The sequence below is a fragment of the Ranitomeya imitator genome, chromosome 5 (genome assembly GCF_032444005.1).
Source record: "Ranitomeya imitator isolate aRanImi1 chromosome 5, aRanImi1.pri, whole genome shotgun sequence".
Classification (NCBI taxonomy): domain Eukaryota; kingdom Metazoa; phylum Chordata; class Amphibia; order Anura; family Dendrobatidae; genus Ranitomeya; species Ranitomeya imitator.
The window spans coordinates 56,343,306-56,356,802 of record NC_091286.1 but is presented as its reverse complement, the minus strand read 5'-3'; the positions used below and the strand labels follow the sequence as shown (position 1 = coordinate 56,356,802).

The 13,497-nt window shown below is 42.1% G+C and overlaps 1 protein-coding gene across 1 annotated transcript in view; it reads left to right on the top strand.

Moving 5' to 3' along the window:
* Nucleotides 1-13,497, top strand: part of WDPCP (WD repeat containing planar cell polarity effector) — a 380,247-nt gene that overhangs the window by 167,038 nt on the left and 199,712 nt on the right. Inside the window, exons 9-10 of the mRNA XM_069768696.1 lie at nucleotides 625-816; nucleotides 10,531-11,140. Of these exons, the coding sequence (XP_069624797.1) occupies nucleotides 625-816; nucleotides 10,531-11,140 (802 nt within the window). The remainder of the gene's footprint in view (nucleotides 1-624; nucleotides 817-10,530; nucleotides 11,141-13,497) is intronic.

Below are 13,497 nucleotides of genomic sequence, written 5' to 3'. Positions count from 1 at the left end.
TCTCGGATCACATTTATGACAAAGTTGCTTATTTTCATGTGTACTATTTAATTTATGAAATAAAAGTTAAAACAACAATTACACTTTAAATATAGATCACTTAGTTACAATCTTGAATACAGTTGTAAATAACCTTTTCTCAAGCAATAGCCGTCATTTTAATTTTTGTTTCATAAATCAATTGCACTCATGAAAAATTGTAATCTATCATATTAGAGAAATCAGTTTATTTCTCCTGATTTTTTACTCTCTATTCATCGGAAAAATCTGTCTTCAGTGAACACAGATTTTACCCAACACTGAGAATTTTGAGAATAAGTGATCAGTCCGGGAGGAGAGAGAATTGGAATAAGTTATATTAGAATGTTTCTTATTTTCATTTGTACTATTATTTTATGGAGAAACAAAACTATAGTTATTCTTTCCTGACTTATTAATACAGCTGAGTAACTATTTGCTGTGTGAAGAAAATACCGGTAATTAGACAGTGAAAATTAGATACTACTCAGAAAATTGAAAATTTATATTGTAATGCATCCAAAATTCAGTGTGATTACTGGAATTTAATAAATGTAATAGATATCACAAACCTTTAGACTTTTCATATTCTCTTTTCCCCTATAGATCACTTATATTGATATTCCGGGACCAAAGGTCCGGCATCTCAATCGTCGTCTTGCAGTAAATTGTGTACAGGATCTTGCCATTTGTTGGTGGCAAGTACCGGATGATGAGGTCTGCCCTTGGACTCCAATGTCTAGTGACAAAGACCGGGCGAACATAGTCCTATTAGGCTGTTCTAATAACAGACTGGAGGTAAGATAATCGCGAACAAAAAAAAAATTACATCATGATTTTTTTTTTGCACGGCTTTTAAGACTTCTCTAGGTCTACATATTGATAACTGTGACACAAACAATTTTTTTTCTTTTTCCAATTTTTCATAGCAAGTGTTCTCTAAACCCAGAGTTCTTTCCCATCTGGATAATGGGTATTGAGGTATTCCTGGAAGTTAAGGAAGGAAACAGATTGGCCCTACATTTTGGGCAATAAAGGACCTGTAAATACAATATTTATTACACTTGAATATAGCAAATGTTGTAAAAGGATGGTCCAAAAGTTTAACATTACAAAATAAAACCTAAACAGTTTTTTGGAAAACTTTAAAACCAACTTAGAAAAACTTCCTTCAACGCTGGATACCAGATGATCATTTGTTCTGCTCTTTGATTTATTAGGTTATTACTTTGACTTCCAGAATTAATAGACAGAAAAGGTAGTTCAGCTCATACCGAATGGTATTGTAGTACAATGAAAGGTGCAATTAAGTGTTACAGACCCGTGTGATTTAAGATGTGCCTCTGGTAAAAAAAAAAAAAAACGCAAAAAAAAAGAATAAATTGGCTTATAGCCATCAAATTCAGAAATCCTCAATCTTTCGATCCCTATATGATTTATTTTCATTGGAACAACACTCCCTAATGTCTTAATACATCAAAAAAGGCTAATATGTATGTTACCATTGTACTGTTGAAAAGCACAGTGTCGTTCTTTGCAACGTGAGCCTTATCCTGTGGCAGAATCCCAAGGAAGAGGTAATTAAAATAAAATGATTAAATCACTATTTCCCAAATTGAGTCCTTTGTGATTTCTAACATCTCAACTGGCTACTGCTGTAAATTTCTAATATAATTCCATTCCTGTTGCTTGGGGATTTAGTGCATTTGTTTCCTAATAATTGCAATTAAAATAACACTAACAATATTGTCTACCCCTCCGTGCCTAAAGTAGTACATGCGTTTATCAAGTAAACAGGCACGATTACCGATTGAAAGAACGATGAGAATTTAATATGCCTGCTCAATTTTATCTAATTTATCGAAAAATCTGGGCTTAAAGATGTTCTGTTAAGTAGTAGAGACTTTACAGCAGAAATTGCTGTAGAAAATTTCTGCAAGAATCCACAGAGAAATCCACGACGATAAATCTGTACCAATTTATGGATATTTGCTTGCAGATTTTACCTTCAGAATAGAGCCAAGTGCCAAAAGTAAAAAAAAAAAAATAATACATAGAAAGCTCTACACCCAACGCCTCTAGTTTTTCCATCTAAACACATCTCTGGTGCCCTGCTGGCCTCTTTGTCATAGGAAAAGACATCATTGTAGGAGGCTCAGCAGGGAAAACCAACTAAGGCTGTGTTCTCATGTCCAATAGTCATCCGTTAGAACAGATCCAGCTGTAATCCGTTAACAAAAATGTTGTGCAGACGCAATTATTTTTGGTTCCACTAAGAAAAACTAATTTCAACTGGATCCATTTTTTTTTATCTGCTTTTGGCCTACTGGATCAGCTTCACCTAAGAAAAAAATGGATGGCTTTTTAACCCCTTTACCCCCAAGGGTGGTTTGCACGTTAATGACCAGGCCAATTTTTACAATTCTGACCACTGTCCCTTTATGAGGTTATAACTCCGAAACGCTTCAACGGATTTCTGGTGATTCTGACATTGTTTTCTCGTGACATATTGTACTTCATGATAGTGGTAAAATTTCTTTGATAGTACCTGCGTTTATTTGTGAAAAAAACGGAAATTTGGCGAAAATTTTGAAAATTTCGCAATTTTCAAACTTTGAATTTTTATGCAATTAAATCACAGAGATATGTCACACAAAATACTTAATAAGTAACATTTCCCACATGTCTCCTTTACATCAGCATAATTTTGGAACCAATTTTTTTTTTTGTTAGGGAGTTATAAGGGTTAAAAGTTGACTAGCAATTTCTCATTTCTACAACACCATTTTTTTTTAGGGACCACGTCTCATTTGAAGTCATTTTGAGGGGTCTATATGATAGAAAATGCCCAAGTGTGACACCATTCTAAAAACTGCACCCCTCAAGGTGCTCAAAACCACATTCAAGAAGTTTATTAACCCTTCAGGTGTTTAATAGGAATTTTTGGAATGTTTAAATAAAAATGAACATTTAACTTTTTTACACAAAAAATTTACTTCAGCTCCAATTTGTTTTATTTTACCAAGGGTAACAGGAGAAATTGGACCCAAAAAGTTGTTGTCCAATTTGTCCTGAGTACGCCGATACCCCATATGTGGCAGTAAACCACTGTTTGGGCGCATGGGAGAGCTCGGAAGGGAAGGAGTGCTATTTGACTTTTCAATGCAAAATTGACAGGAATTGAGATGGGACGCCATGTTGCGTTTGGAGAGCCACTGATGTGCCTAAACATTGAAACCCCCCACAAGTGACACCATTTTGGAAAGTAGACCCCCTAAGGAACTTATCTGGATGTGTGGTGAGCACTTTGACCCACCAAGTGCTTCACAGAAGTTTATAATGCAGAACCGTAAAAATAAAAAATCATATTTTTTCACAAAAATTATATTTTTGCCCCCAATTTTTTATTTTTCCAAGGGTAAGAGAAGAAATTGGACCTCAAAAGTTGTTGTCCAATTTGTCCTGAGTACGCTGATACCCCATATGTGGCAGTAAACCACTGTTTGGGCGCATGGGAGAGCTCGGAAGGGAAGGAGCGCAGTTTGACTTTTCAATGCAAAATTGACAGAAATTGAGATGGGACGCCATGTTGCGTTTGGAGAGCCACTGATGTGCCTAAACATTGAAACCCCCCACAAGTGACACCATTTTGGAAAGTAGACCCCCTAAGGAACTTATCTAGAGGTGTGGTGAGCACTTTGACCCACCAAGTGCTTCACAGAAGTTTATAATGCAGAACCGTAAAAATAAAAAATCATATTTTTTCACAAAAATTATATTTTTGCCCCCAATTTTTTATTTTTCCAAGGGTAAGAGAAGAAATTGGACCTCAAAAGTTGTTGTCCAATTTGTCCCGAGTACGCTGATACCCCATATGTGGCAGTAAACCACTGTTTGGGCGCATGGGAGAGCTCGGAAGGGAAGGAGCGCAGTTTGACTTTTCAATGCAAAATTGACAGAAATTGAGATGGGACGCCATGTTGCGTTTGGAGAGCCACTGATGTGCCTAAACATTGAAACCCCCCACAAGTGACACCATTTTGGAAAGTAGACCCCCTAAGGAACTTATCTAGAGGTGTGGTGAGCACTTTGACCCACCAAGTGCTTCACAGAAGTTTATAATGCAGAACCGTAAAAATAAAAAATCATATTTTTTCACAAAAATTATATTTTTGCCCCCAATTTTTTATTTTTCCAAGGGTAAGAGAAGAAATTGGACCTCAAAAGTTGTTGTCCAATTTGTCCCGAGTACGCTGATACCCCATATGTGGCAGTAAACCACTGTTTGGGCGCATGGGAGAGCTCGGAAGGGAAGGAGCGCCGTTTGACTTTTCAATGCAAAATTGACAGGAATTGAGATGGGACGCCATGTTGCGTTTGGAGAGCCACTGATGTGCCTAAACATTGAAACCCCCCACAAGTGACACCATTTTGGAAAGTAGACCCCCTAAGGAACTTATCTGGATGTGTGGTGAGCACTTTGACCCACCAAGGGCTTCACAGAAGTTTATAATGCAGAGCCATAAAAATAAAACAAAATTTTTTTCCCACAAAAATTATATTTTAGCCCCCAGTTTTGTATTTTTCCAAGGTTAGCAGGAGAAATTGGACCCTAAATGTTGTTGTCCAATTTGTCCTGAGTACGCTGATACCCGATATGTGGGGGGGAACCACCGTTTGGGCGCATGGGAGGGCTCGGAAGGGAAGGAGCATCATTTGGAATGCAGACTTAGATGGATTGGTCTGCAGGCGTCACATTGCGTTTGCAGAGCCCCTAATGTACCTAAACAGTAGAAACCCCCCACAAGTGACCCCATATTGGAAACTAGACCCCTCAATGAACTTATCTAGATGTGTTGTGAGAACTTTGAACCCCCAAGTGTTTCACTACAGTTTATAACGCAGAGCCGTAAAAATAAAAAATCTTTTTGTTTTCCCACAAAAATTATTTTTTAGCCCCCAGTTTTGTATTTGTCCAATTTGTCCTGAGTACGCTGATACCCCATATGTTGGGGTAAACCCGTGTTTGGGCACACAGGAGAGCTCGGAAGGGAAGGAGCACTGTTTTACTTTTTCAACGCAGAATTGGCTGGAATTGAGATCGGACGCCATGTCGTGTTTGGAGAGCCCCTGATGTGCCGAAACAGTGGAAACCCCCCAATTATAACTGAAACCCTAATCTAAACACACCCCTAACCCTAATTCCAACGGTAACCCTAACCACACCTCTAACCCTGACACACCCCTAACCCTAATCCCAACCCTATTCCCAACTGTAAATGTAATCTAAACCCTAACCCTAACTTTAGCCCCAACCCTAACTGTAGCCCCAACCCTAACCCTAACCCTAGCCCTAACCCTAGCCCTAACCCTAGCCCTAACCCTAGCCCTAACCCTAGCCCCAACCCTAGCCCTAACCCTAGCCCTAACCCTAGCCCTAACCCTAGCCCTAACCCTAACCCTAGCCCTAACCCTAGCCCTAACCCTAGCCCTAACCCTAGCCCTAACCCTAACCCTAATCCTAGCCCTAACCCTAGCCCTAATGGGAAAATGGAAATAAATACATTTTTTTAATTTTTCTCTAACTAAGGGGGTGATGAAGGGGGGTTTGATTTACTTTTATAGCGAGTTTTTTAGCGGATTTTTATGATTGGCAGCCGTCACACACTGAAAGACCCTTTTTATTGCAAAAAATATTTTTTGCAATACCACATTTTGAGAGCTATAATTTTTCCATATTTTGGTCCACAGAGTCATGTGAGGTCTTGTTTTTTGCGGGACGAGTTGACGTTTTTATTGAAAACATTTTTGGGCACGTGACATTTTTTTATCGCTTTTTATTCCGATTTTTGTGAGGAAGAATGACCAAAAGCCAGCTATTCATGAATTTCTATTGGGGGAGGCGTTTATACCGTTCCGCGTTTGGTAAAATTGATAAATCAGTTTTATTCTTCGGGTCAGTACGATTACAGCGATACCTCATTTATATCATTTTTTTATGGTTTGGTGCTTTTATACGATAAAAACTATTTTACAGAAAAAATAATTATTTTTGCATCGCTTTATTCTCAGGACTATAACTTTTTTATTTTTTTGCTGATGATGCTGTATGGCGGCTCTTTTTTTGCGGGACAATATGACGCTTTCAGCGGTACCATGGTTATTTATATCTGTCCTTTTGATCGCGTGTTATTCCACTTTTTGTTCGGCGGTATGATAATAAAGCGTTGTTTTTTGCCTCGTTTTTTTTTTTTTTTTCTTACGGTGTTTACTGAAGGGGTTAACTAGTGGGACAGTTTTATAGGTCGGGTCGTTACGGACGCGGCGATACTAAATATGTGTACTTTTATTGGTTTTTTTTTATTTAGATGAAGAAATGTATTTATGGGAATAATATTTTTTTTTTTTTTTCATTATTTTGGAATATTTTTTTTTATTTTTTTTACACATTTGGAAAATTTTTTTTTTACTTTTTTACTTTGTCCCAGGGGGGGACATCACAGATCAGTGATCTGACAGTTTGCACAGCACTCTGTCAGATCACTGATCTGACATGCAGCGCTGCAGCCTTCACAGTGCCTGCTCTGAGCAGGCTCTGTGAAGCCACCTCCCTCCCTGCAGGACCCGGATCCGCGGCCATCTTGGATCCGGGGCTCGAGCAGGGAGGGAGGTGAGGAGACCCTCGCAGCAACGTGATCACATCGCGTTGCTGCGGGGGGCTCAGGGAAGCCCGCAGGGAGCCCCCTCCCTGCGCGGTGCTTCCCTGCACCGCCGGCACATCGCGATCATCTTTGATCGCGGTGTGCCAGGGGTTAATGTGCCGGGGGCGGTCCGTGACCGCTTCTGGCACATAGTGCCGGATGTCAGCTGCGATAAGCAGCTGACACCCGGCCGCGATCAGCCGCGCTCCCCCCGTGAGCGCGGCCGATCGGCTATGACGTACTATCCCGTCCAGGGTCAGATAAGCCCAGGGCACCTCGACGGGATAGTACGTCTAAGGTCACAGAGGGGTTAATGGATCCGCTTTCCATAGATTTCAATCTATATATATAATTGTCTAAGGGTCACTTCCGTCTGTCTGTCACGGATATTCATTGGTTGCGGCCTCTGTCTGTCATGGAAATCCAAGTCGTTGATTGGTCGTGGCAAAATGCCCAGGACCATTGCCACGACCAATCAGCGACGGGCGCAGTCCGGCGGCAACATGGCCGCTCCTTCCTCCCCGCAGTCAGTGCCCGCTCCATGCTCCCCTCCAGTCAGCGCTCACACAGGGTTAATGGCAGTGCTAATGGACCGCGTTATGCCGCGGTGTAATGCACTCCATTAACGCTGCTATTAACCCTGTGTGACCAACGTTTTACTATTGATGCTGCCTATGCAGCATCAATAGTAAAAAGATCTAATGTTAAAAATGATAAAAAAAATAAAAAATCATCATATACTCACCTTCCCGCGCCTTTCCCGTTCCTCGCGACGCTCCGGTGACCGATCCATGCATTGCGATCTCGCGAGATGATGACGTAGCGGTCTCGCGAGACTGCTACGTCATCATCTCGCGAGACCGCAATGCACTCTTGAGACCGGAGCACGCGAGGAGCGTCGGTAAACGCTTCCTGGATTCCGGGGCCAACGGAGGGTGAGTAACTATTTTTCTATTTTAATTCTTTTTTTTAACAGGCATATGATGCCCACATTGCTATATACTACGTGGGCTTTGCAATATACTACGCAGGCTGGGCAGTATACTACGCGGGCTGGGCAATGTACTACGCGGGCTGTGCAATATACTACACGGACTGTGCAATATACTACGGGGGCTGGGCAATATACTACGGGGGCTGGGCAATATACTACGGGGGCTGGGCAATATACTACGGGGGCTGGGCAATATACTACGGGGGCTGGGCAATATACTACGCGGGCTGTGCAATATACTACGTGGGCTGTGCAATATACTGCGCGGGCTGTGCAATATACTGCGCGGGCTGTGCAATATACTACGCAGACTGGGCAATATACTACGTGACTGGGCAATATACTACGTGGCTGGGCAATATACTACGTGGCTGGGCAATATACTACGTGGCTGTGCAATATACTACGCGGACTGGGCAATATACTACGTGACTGGGCAATATACTACGTGACTGTGCAATATACTACGTGGCTGGGCAATATACTATGTGGCTGGGCAATATAGTACGTGACTTGGCAATATACTATGTGGCTGGACAATATACTATGTGGCTGGGCAATATACTACGTGGCTGGGCAATATAGTATGTGACTGAGCAATATACTACGTGACTGGACAATAAAGTACGTGACTGGGCAATATACTACATGGTTGGGCAATATACTACGTGGCTGTGCAATATACTACATGGTTGGGCAATATGCTATGTGACTGGGCAATATACTACGTGGCTGTGCAATATACTACATGGTTGGGCAATATGCTATGTGACTGGGCAATATACTACGTGACTGGGCAATATACTACGTGACTGCGCAATATACTACGTAGCTGGGCAATATACTACGTGACTGGGCAATATACTACGTGACTGGGCAATATACTACGTGACTGGGCAATATACTACGTGGACATGCATATTCTAGAATACCCGATGCGTTAAAATCGGGCCACCATCTAGTGTTAAATAAACGGATATAGTTGAAATCTTTTTTTTTTTTTTTACTTAGTCAAAAAAATTGTGTTTTCTCAACTTTTTTGTTAACTGACTGCTGCTGGATCCATTCTAACTGATGATCACTGGACATGTGAACGTAGCCTGAGGCTATGTAGACACGTTGCGGATTTACTGCAGAACTGCAGCGTTTTTTCCCCGCGCAGAAACGCTGCAGAACCGCAAGTGATTTACAGTACAATGTAAATCAATTGAAAAAAAAAATGCTGTGCTAATGGTGCGGAAAATTCTGCACGAAAAACGCAGCGGATTAAAAAAAAGAGCATGTCACTTCTTTTGTGCGGATCTGCAGCGTTTCTGCACCCATTCCGTTATAGAAATCTGCAGGGGTAAAAATGCATGAAATCCGCACAGAATCCGCAGTAAATGCGCAGGAAAAATGCACAAAATCTGCAAGAAAAACGCATCAAATCTGCACCTGCGTTTTCTGCCAAGAGATGCAGAATCCGCAAGGAAAATTCCAGAGGCAAACTTTGAGAAAAGTTAGGTTTTTATTTTTATTACATTTTTAAATTTCTAACAGGGAAGGAATTGTGGCTGGGTTGGGGAAACAATCTTGGACGTGCAGACCCATTAAATCTACAGAGGCACAAAAAGAAAGATCATCAATGGATCGTCATCTTGAAATCATAAACTTAGTAACAAAAATATGCAAGAAGCTGTAAGAATTATTAAAGTGAAGGAAGGGAGAAAACAAAGGAGAGGTGTTATGCAGAGGTTTTATGTTTGGAGGGAGAGGAGAAAAATGGAGTGCACCAAATGGGGGCAACAGCCAACCTCAGCCACAGCCGCCTTAAGTACCAGAGAAACAAAAAAACGTATGCTGTGCGTGCCATGAGCCCTTAATATTCAATATAGTCTTGATAAGTGAGCCAGTAGTGCCAGGTTTCCAACAAGCACTTGAGAATATGTAATTTGAGCTACTCTTAATGGGTGAAGTTTTTTATTATTAGGATTTATGAAATTTGCTACAAGTTTGTAGTAACATTCAGCAAAGTCCACTATTACTGAATTTTATTGCCGATTTTGACTTGCCCATTCAGTTCTGTTTACAACAAACCTGCCATTATTCCACATAAATTGCACTTTAGGTCAATTTACTCCCAGGAGTTAAAGTCTCATTCAGTTCGCTGCTACTGGACTCACAGCAGGTTTTTCCGCGCAAAATTGGATGGAATATTTGGCTCATTTTCAGTAATATCGTTAACTTATAGAAAGTGTTGCCAAATATTGCTGATAATGGTAATGCATATTTTTGTAAAGTAATACATGTGATTTATTTAGCAGTGTACTCGCAATGTGCAACATGTTTTCTATTTCTGCATGTTTACCTATCATTACGTAGTTGGGGTTTAGTGTTTATGTAAAAAAATAGTTTTTCGGCGTTAAGTAGTAATAGAATTTGTGTATGATGAGATGTGTCCAGAAGGTGAAACCAGCAGCACTGCGCGCAGATGATGACCCAGAGGACAGTACACATTGCAACGCTGTGCATATGCCGTAAAACAAGGAGTATAGTCTTTGGATTCATCTGCTCAATGTTAATGCACTCACTGACAATGGCATCCACGCCTCAATAAAGTATAGGTCCCTAAACTACCTAATGCCGATTTTTACATGGACATGATTGAAACACTTAACTTCAGCTACAAAAATGGCTTGCTTTTAGGGGGTTTAATATTCACATTTTTGATTTTCGGGTATTGTCATTTTAGTTGGGTCTATATACACAATATAACAGCATGTATTGACTCTTGGTTGCAATATTTACCGGTAGTTTCCTTTTGCTTTTTCTTCTTAGGTGCTGAGTTACATCCGCACCGAGGGCGATATGCTGGACGCTAGCTTTAGTATCACTCAGCCGTACCAGGTACATACAGTAGAGCACTCAATGAGCTCCGACAAGGAACCTATGGCTGACAGCTGCGTCTATGAATGTGCAAGAAACAAAATGCAGTGTGCTTCAGTCACTAAAATCCCCCTCAATTCCCGAGCCATAAGCTGTGACAGGAACAAGGCCGAGGACAGGCTTCTTCTTGGCTGTGAAGATTCTTCGATAATTCTTTATGAAGCTCATCGCAGAGTGACTCTTCTGGCCCAGGCTGATCTTTTGCCTTCATTAATCCAGTGGCATCCTGCTGGATGTATTTTTGTGGTGAGCAACAATCAAGGGGAGATACAAATATTTGACATGGCACTCTCACCCATTAAAGTCCAGCTTGTTGCTGAAAACCTTGCCCCAACATCCACCCTACAATGCAATAAGCAGTTTGAGGTGTCCAGCAGCCTGGTGGACATCAAGTGGACTCACCCTCGTACTGCAGCTCAGTGCTCGGATAGTGCCGATATATATAACCTTCTGTTTCTGAGATTTCACGGGGGACCCTTAGGAGTTCTTCAATTCAAGCTTGGTAAGATATTAGAGTGTAAATATACGTATACATAGAGTATAAATGAATGTTTTAACATTAGCTGCACTCAGTTTTCTATGGTAGTGTACTTTGGATATGGCTCATTATTGGTTGCTTACCGTCTCTTGCCTTGATAGATAATCTCACACTAACTAATGCAGTCTCTGACAGTAGATGAGTTATGTACGTTGTAAGGATTTCGTACTCACTTAGGTGCGGCAGGAGGAAAACAGGAGACGTGCTTCTTTAAAAAAGTCCGTGCGGGTTTATTTCCTTCATAAACCCAGCAGTAACAACAAATGGAAAACGGCCTTCAGAGAAGGCAAAACAACACACAATGTCCTTAGCCGGGCTCTCTGCTCCCTCTGGCCTGCGGGCACACAGGCTGGGGCAATGTCCAGCACCCTCAGGCCTGCGGGCACACAGGCTGGGGCAATGTCCAGCGCCAAGGCTCGGTCTGGAGGCCTCCTACCTCCCAACACACAGACCACGTGCCAAACAGCCTCCATTATGTAGGCTGTAACCACAGGTGAGGTATGTGGGTAACCAGACCCGCCCATCTCTCATAGCTACCTACAACCCGCACCCAGGTGCACTAAACAACATCCTAGTGCACCTAGTGCCATCCCTGTGACACATACCTCCCATTGATTACGCGGCCATTAGCCTCCTTACAACATGAAGAGATGAAAAAATCTTGGAGAACAAAAGTAAATAATAGCTAAGTCATGCTGCATAATGATTTAGTAATGAAAGTTAAACACCAAAAAAAGGAAAAATTCTAGAAAACACACCAAAAGCAGGCGGAGATGCTTACCTGTGTAAATAGGCCTCAATACAATTACACAAGCAGGGTGCTGCAGACCCAAGTAAAATGGCAAATGCACAGGTGCAATACCTAATGAAACAGCCAGCCTTCAATCAGGGATTGGCCGTGTGGTACACCAATGCACTAAGATATATACTCTGTATGTGGCGTGTTCACACAAGGAATGCAGAGCATCTGGCTCCAGCCTATTAATAACGCCCTATGGTGGGCTGCCCAGTGCTTCAATGCATCCTGTGTGAACAGAGGCCACAGTGTACAGAACCATTTTTTACTGGGCAGCTCTCCATACGGCGTTATTAATAGGCTGGAGCCAGATGCTCTGCATTCCTTGTGTGAACACGCCACATACAGAGTATATATCTTAGTGTATTGGTGTGCCACACGGCCAATCCCTGATTGAAGGCTGGCTGTTTCATTAGGTATTGTACCTGTGCATTTTCCATTTTATTTGGGTCCGCTGCACCCTGTCTGTGCAAATGTATTGAGACCCATTTAGACAGGTAAGCAGTAATGAAAGTTACTATTGTCTTTTGAAAACAACTTATCACCTATCTGCAGTATAGGGAAAAAATAACAGCACTTCCAAGCCTCCTATGAAACATTGCATGCACGCAACCTGGCAGACCACAGTCCCGAATGCCCTCCATATATAAATGCAGGAAGAGGACAATAATGAAGCAGCAATCTAATTGAAATATCCAAACAGTGTATTCAGATCCAAGATTCTACATTTTGGCTACAGTTCAGCACATGCTTGATGAAGACTTCGTTCTTATCGTGTTCCTATGCACAGCATAGGGGAGAACTTGTTGATTGTTGGGGGTCCGACCAATCTATCCGCAGAACTGGGAACATTTCTTCCTGTTGGAATGGTAGCAGCAAGGCACATCTTTAACCGGCGCTCCATTAATTCCCTAACAAACATGCAATCCCCACATGTGGGAGGCTGTCTAACAACTGCAAATCGTGAACCACAGGGACTCGAACATAATATCCAAGCACATTCGCTCATCACTATTCATCAGATTTAGTGTAAAACGTGAACAGTAAAAAAACAAAACAAAATGGATACTAGAGATGGTGCAAATCGATTCACCCAACTTGGTCCATTGGCCATGACTGTGATCTGTGGCCCCAGGACGAGAGCTGTGGGAACCACAGAAACTGAAAAAAATGAGTTACAGCTGCTGAAATATAGTGACGCAAACAACAGTACTTTTAGAGGAGCCACTGTCCTCAGAGAGGACTGACTCTCCCCATTCCGCGTAGCCGGGTACTGCACATCTGCCATCTGGGGCGGGTGTGCAGTTCCCAGCTGCGGCCACAATCAGTAGATGTAGCAGCTCCATAACTGAGCACATCCGGCTGCTGCCGACACCGAGAACAGCTGATTAGCGGGTGTGCAGTTCCCAGCTGCGGCCACAATCAGTAGATGTAGCAGCTCCGTAACTGAGCACATCCGGCCGCTGCCGACACCGAGAACAGCTGATTGGCGGGGGTGCAATGTGGTACTCCACCCTATCCTGAG